Source organism: Octodon degus, unplaced genomic scaffold (assembly GCF_000260255.1).
Source record: "Octodon degus isolate 3935 unplaced genomic scaffold, OctDeg1.0 scaffold00007, whole genome shotgun sequence".
NCBI classification, from domain to species: Eukaryota; Metazoa; Chordata; class Mammalia; order Rodentia; family Octodontidae; genus Octodon; species Octodon degus.
In genome coordinates, this window is record NW_004524583.1 from 19,792,714 (window position 1) to 19,799,543 (window position 6,830).

General features: G+C 37.6%; 1 protein-coding gene across 1 annotated transcript in view; it reads left to right on the top strand.

Annotated features, from left to right (window-relative positions):
* The window catches only part of Kcnh5 (potassium voltage-gated channel subfamily H member 5), a 420,336-nt gene that overhangs the window by 61,961 nt on the left and 351,545 nt on the right, over nucleotides 1-6,830 (top strand). The window contains exon 3 of the mRNA XM_004624802.1: nucleotides 5,893-5,999. Within this exon, the coding sequence (XP_004624859.1) occupies nucleotides 5,893-5,999 (107 nt within the window). The remainder of the gene's footprint in view (nucleotides 1-5,892; nucleotides 6,000-6,830) is intronic.

The window sequence follows — 6,830 nt, forward strand, 5'->3', positions numbered from 1 at the left end:
ATCTGTGCATTTTGTCTGTTTCTTCTATTCTTTGAGAGAAAGATTCTCAAAATAGATATTGACAATCTTCTGAATTTCCACTGGGTCTGTGGTGATTACACCCTTTTCATTCCTTATTGCTTGTATTTGAATGTTTTCTTTCCTCTTTTTGATGAGGTTAGCTGGGGGTTCATTGATTTTATTTAGTGTTTCAAAGAAGCAGCTTTTTGATTCATTAACTTTTTTCAACTGTTTTCTTCATCTCAATTGAATTAATTTCTGCTCTAATCTTTATGATTTCTTCTTGTCTTTGGACTTTGGGTTTGGTTTGCTCTTCCTTTTCATGTTGTTGGAGCTGCAGCATGAGGATGTTTATTTGTTCCCCTTCTGTTTTTCTAATGTGTGATTTCACAGTTATGAATTTCCCTCTGAGAACTGCTTTCATCATATCCGATAAATTCTGATAAGTTGTGCTTGAATTTTCATTGAATTGTAGATATTGTTGAATTTCTTGTTTAATTTCTTCTGTGACCCATTGTTTGCTGGGTAGGGTGTTGTTTAATTTCCATGTATTTAGGGTTTTTTTCTGGTTTCTTCTGTCATTTATTTCCAGTTTCATTGCACTGTGGTCAGATAATATGCATACAGTAATTTCTGTTTTTTTTGCATATATATACTTAAGCATGACCTATGGACCAGTATGTGGTCTCTTTTAGAAAATGACCCATGTGCAGCTGAGAAAAACATGTTTTCAGCTGTGTTTGGGTGGAACACTCTGTGTATGTCCATTAAGCCCACTTGTTTCAAGCTCTGGTTCAGTTCTGTTACTTTGCTAATTTTTTGTCTAGTTGACCTATCTTTTTTGGGATAAGGGGGTGTTAAGTTCTCTGTTCAGATTGTGGTATTGGATATAAGATTTTCCATATCCATTATGATTTGCTTTATAGAGTTGGGTGCTCCCATATTTGGTGCATACATATTTATGAGTGTTACCTTTTCCTCCTGTATTTTTCCCCTAAGCAGTATATAGTGGACTTCTTTATGTTGCTTGATCATTCTTGGTTTGAAGTTGAGATTGTCTGAGAACAGGGTTGCTACCCCTGCTTTTTACTGAGGTGCTGGGGCATGTAGTATTTTTTTCCATCCTTTGCCTTTCAGTCTATGAATGTCTTTATGAGTTAAATGTATTTCTTGTAAACAGCATATTGTTGGATTTTGTTTCACAGTCCACTGTGCCAGTCTATTTTTCTTAATTGGTGAATTGAGTCCATTTACATTCATGGTTAGAATTGAGATGTATTGACTTATAATTGACATGTTATTTACCTGCTCTTGTTACTCCTTTTTCTCCTGTGTTTAATTGTTTGCCCTACTTAGTTGGTTGTTTCTGTTCTCATTCATAGAGTTCTGATCATTTTTATCTCTCTCTAGAACATCTTCCAGGAGCCTGTGTAGGGTTGGCTTTGTCATCATGAAATTCTTTAGTCGTTTTTTGTCATGGAAGTATTTCACTTCTCCATCAAACTTGAAAGAGAGGTTTGCAGGGTATAGTAGTCTGGGCTGGAATTTGTTTTCATAGAAGGCTTGAAATACTCTGCTCCATGCTCTTCTTGCCTTCGTGTTTAGTGAAGAGAAGTAGGCTGTAATTCTGATGGGTTTTCCTTTGAATGTGAACTGCTTTTTTTCTCTAGCACCTTTCAGTATATTATTCTTGTGCTGGATTTCTGGGATCTTGACTATTACTTGTCTCAGTGTGTTTTTAATTTGGGTGAGTTTACTTGGTGTTCTGTATGCTTCAGTTACCTGGATGTCAGATTGTTTCCTCACATTTGGGAAGTTTTCTGTATTACTTCTGCCCATATTCTTTTTATATCATTTGTATTGACTCCTTCTTTCTCATTTATACCTATTAGTCTCACATTGTTCATCTTTGCATCATCTTGCAAGTGATTAATTATTTTTTCCTGCATCCTACTTGTTTTTTACGAGATCTTTTCTTACCTTTTCACTAGCTGTACCTGCGTCTTCAAGATCTGAAACTCTGTCTTCACTTTCACTCAAACGGTGTTGTAGGCTTGTTATTGCGGTTTTAAGTTCCTCTATATCTCTTTGACTCTGCTTCATGCAATCTATTTCTTCCTTGAATTGCTCATTCAAGGAATCCATCATTTTTCTAATCTCCTCTTTTTTTTTTTTTTAAATCAGTGTCTTCTTTAGCAGCAGATATCTATTCTTTTACTGCCGAGTTTTGTCAGATAGGGTTTCCTCCCTATGTTTCTCTATTTGATTCTTTGCTTCAGATGCTATGAGTTCAGAGATTTGTTTTTGTACTTCAGAAATTAATTCTGCTCTGACTTCCTCTATACCTTTGTGCTGTTGCTTATTTACTTTTGACACTATTCATACATTTCAGCTGAGCTAGTGTCCTCTGCACTTGTTCTGGGTGGGCATTCGGTGTCCTCCATATGTTTCTGCATTTGATTCTTTACTGCAGATGCTATTAGTTCACAGATTTCTTTTTTTATTTCTGATCTGAGTTCCTCTATACCTTTCTGCAACTTTTTCTTTATTTCAGAAGCTCTTGATTCATTGATTTCTGCTGTTTGATTCCCAATTTGTTCTGTGCTAGTGTCCTCTGCAGTTGTTGTGGGTGGGCTTGGGGTCTGAGATTGCAGTTTGCTACTTGTTTAATTTTGTATAGCACTGTCTTCTGACCTTTGTTGTAGAGCTTTGGTGCAGTTATAACCTTAGCACCTACTGAAATTCAGGTACATATCTACATAGATTGAATTTATCCAGTTGTGCCTTGCTTGGATTTGTTTGCTGTGATCAGCTCCTTCCGCTGCAGCCCTTGGGAGTGAACCTGTTGTACCCCTCTGGCAAGACGTTCTGCTCCCAGAATAGCTGGGTGATTATTCCCCTACTGTCTCTGCAGCGACTGCAGCTTTAGACTTTCACCCTAGGCCTGTATGCCAGGCCTGAGCTGAGTGTGAAGAGGACAAGGCGGAGTAGGAGAGAGGGGAAGCTCTCCCACACACTCACCTGGCATGGGCTAGGGCTGGATCTGGTGGTCCCAAGAACACTGCGGAAGTTCTCCCTCACTTGGTGGGCATTGGGTGGGGGCTGTTAAGCAGTGGGGGGTCCCAAGGGCACGGCAGAGGGTCTCACTCATGCTGCCTGCCTGGGTTTGGACTGGACAGGTCCTGAGCACACAGAGTAGCCAGAAGCTCTCCCACACACTCACCAGGCCTAGGCTAGGACTGGATCTGGGGGTCCTGAGAACACAGCAGAAGTTGCCACTCACTTGGTGCATGTTCAGGGGTGGTCTGTGGAGTGGTGGTGGTGGGGTATGAAGGGCACGGAATAGGTCTCACTGGTGCTGTGCATGGATTTGGACTGGACAGGTCCCGTGGGCGCAGGGTAGCTGAAAGCTCTCCCACACACTCATGTGGCTTGGGCTAGGGCTTGATCTGGGGGTCCCGAGAACTTGGCCACCTTTTCCCTTTAATGAAGCATCTCTTTGGAATGTCTGAATTTCCAGAGTTACTCTTTTCATGTTGTAGGGCCATTATTAAGTAGAATAAATTTTAGTAGAACACAGAATCCGGAATTGCAATATAGCAGTTGATTTGATCACCAGGATGGCTACTAAGTGGGGCCGGGCAGGTAGATGGAGAGTATGGAGACCCTGGACAGGGGCTGCTGCACATTAGGGCTAGGATGAGCAGGCTGGTGTGAGATTGCGTCGGGCTAGTCAGAATGGCGTGCAGTTTCTCACTCATGAATTGTTTATGTTTCCACTGAGTATTTCTGGAGTGTGACTGACCATGGGTAAGGGAAGCCATAGAAAGTAAATCAATGGATTACAGGTGATGGATGTCTATTGATTTGTAGACTGAAGACTTAGCAGTGAAGTTTGAAGTTATGTAGGTGTATCACTCACAGTAAACATACTGTGGGGAATGAAATTGGACTTGTGCTTTTGTGAAACTGTTATTTAATCCAGTATAATTGAAATCTTTGCATAGGAGAAATACATAACTACTCCTTCCCAAAGTTAGCAGTTAGCATGAAGTTTTTCAATCATAATTAAAACATGGTTTAACATTTACTATATTCTTATTTTATTTATTTACTTATGTATTTACTTTTGTATTTGGTATAGGGTCTATAGGGTGTCACTGCACAGGTCAGACTCATAGTGATCCTCCTATTTTCAGCCTCCCAAGTGCTGGGATTACAGGCGCGGGCCACCACACCCAATCTCAATCACTATCTCAGCATGTCTAGGGGGCAGGGCTGGCACAGCACACCAGGGATTGAACCCAGGTGTCTGCATCTGTCTAAGTAGGTTCTTTAATTTGCTGAACTATTTGGCTGGCCCGTAACATTTTATTGTGTACATATATTCAGTAACATTATGTTGCTAACCTTAATTATATATAACAGTTTCAATATTTATTTTATTATGTGGGAGCAACAGTCTGTTTTGTAGGCAAACTTAAATACTTAATAAAAGATGTTCCATGATATGCCAAAGATATTTGATATTTAGACAGATAGGGTAAACCGAACTGCATATATTGCAGGTTAATAATAAGTTTGTCTTCTGGAGGGTTAACAACCTAAGTTGTTAGTTCAAAATTGGAGTTAGCAGTTCAAAATTGGAGAAAAGGAGGGGCTGCAAAGTCAGCCAACATTTTGGCTCTAGGCTTTCAAGGTCAGTGAAGACTTGGCACATAGGAGAACCTGTACTGTAACAACATGTAACTCAGTTGTGCTCCAAATTTTCTGATCAAGAAGATTATGGAGCCACAGAGGAATGTGATCGATGATGTATAGTGTGCCTGAGTAGAGTCACATGGAGAAAAACAAATAAAAAACAACCATTCTCTCAGGCTTTCACAGAGAGCAGATTGGTCAAGCAATGGCCGTAACTCATTCTCATGTCTGACACTGACAAAGGATCTACAAAGTGCGGTACAAGGCTACAGGATATATCCTGAAGGTGCTTGACTGACCTTATCAGATACTAAAGTTACATTTCTTGCTATATAGGTCTTGCTTTATCTTGGCCTTAACCATCCAGCAGAAAAGTATAAAAACGAGGTACATAAAGTAAAGCCATATTAATATGATGAGCTGTAAAAGGCTCAAGTCAATAACTGCTGAGGATAACTCATTAATATTATAGACTGCTAGATAGTGTTGGATTGTTTAGCTGAATTCAAACACCTATAGTATTCAGGTGCCAATAGAATATTCACCTCTGACAGGACTAAACAAAAAAAAGGGATACAAAGGAAACATCATTTTGTATTTATATATACAAAATAAGATAGATATACAGCTACTTTCACTTAATTCAAAGAGAAGAAAGAGGTGTACTAATAGTGTTTGGACAGGATATCCTGTCTGCTTCTTGTACTGTGGATAACCACTAAGAAGATAACAATGTACAATGTATTGATTATCGAAGTTGTCCTATTAATCAGCTTTAAAAAAAAAACAATTAAACCTGGTATTTGAAGAAACAAATGAGACATAAGTGTGAAATAATTAAGATTTCTTGAAAGCAAGTGTTAATATTCAATTATTTGTCCAGTCTTGCATAACTATATCTGTTAATCTGAGCAACGGATTTGACAATAAAAATAGATAATGTAACAACCATTGTTAATTAGCTATTCCTGGTTTGAAAATCTGTAACATATGTATTGTTGTATGTTACCTTGTTTCTGTCATTTTTTCTATTTGTTTTTGCTTCTGTTTTCACTCTTCAAAATAAAATAAAATTAAATTAAAAAACTGAAAAAAATAAATTCACTAATAGCATAAAAAATAAAAGATGACTATAATTTTATGTAACAGTTAAAAGCAACACAAATCTAAAACTTTTTTTTTTCTTTTCAGTTTTATGTATGGGGAATTGACTGATAAGAAGACCATCGAGAAAGTCAGGCAGACTTTTGACAACTATGAGTCAAACTGCTTTGAAGTTCTTCTGTACAAAAAAAATAGTAAGTATTTCTCTTTCATAAGATGAACCAACTCAGAGGGCTGGAGTTATAGCTCAGTGGCATAAGTGCCTGCCTGGCAAGTACAAGGTGCCAAGTTTGATCCCTGGCACTGAAAAAAAAAAAGGTGAATCAACTTTTTCTTAATGATATATTTTGGCAAATGGTTATTCATCTACATTAAAGCTTACTTTTATTGGTCTTTATTTTGGCAGATGGAGGGGTTACTGATTAAATTAATAAATGATTTTATGATACAGTCTTGAATGAAAGAAGAATGTATATTTTATTTTAAAAATTTTATTGTAAATTGACAGATTCGAGTTGTGCATATTTATGGGTACAAAGGGATGATATGATTTAAGAACACATTGTAGAATATTTCAATGAAGTAACTAACATACCCATAACTTCAAATACTTATTTTTTGTCGAGAACATTTGAGCACTTGAGATTTACTCTCTTAACACTTTTGAAGTATACAGTATAGTTATTAACTGTGAATTCCATTGCTTTAAATTCCACTTACATCAAGAACATATGGTATTTGTCTCTCTGTGTCTTATGTTCATTTAGCATAATATTCTCCTAGTCCACTCACGCTGATGTAAAAAATAGGGTTTGTTCCTTCTTGGGGTTGAGTATTATTCCATTGTGAATATATAGCTTATTTTCTTTTTCATACCATCTGTTGATTGATATTTGAGTTGGTTCCTTAATTGGCTATTATGAATTGTGCTGCAGTGAACCCTGGGGTTTAGATATCCCTTTGATATACTGATTTCAAGTATTTTGGGTGAATACCAGGAGTGAAAGTGCTGGATCATATGGTAG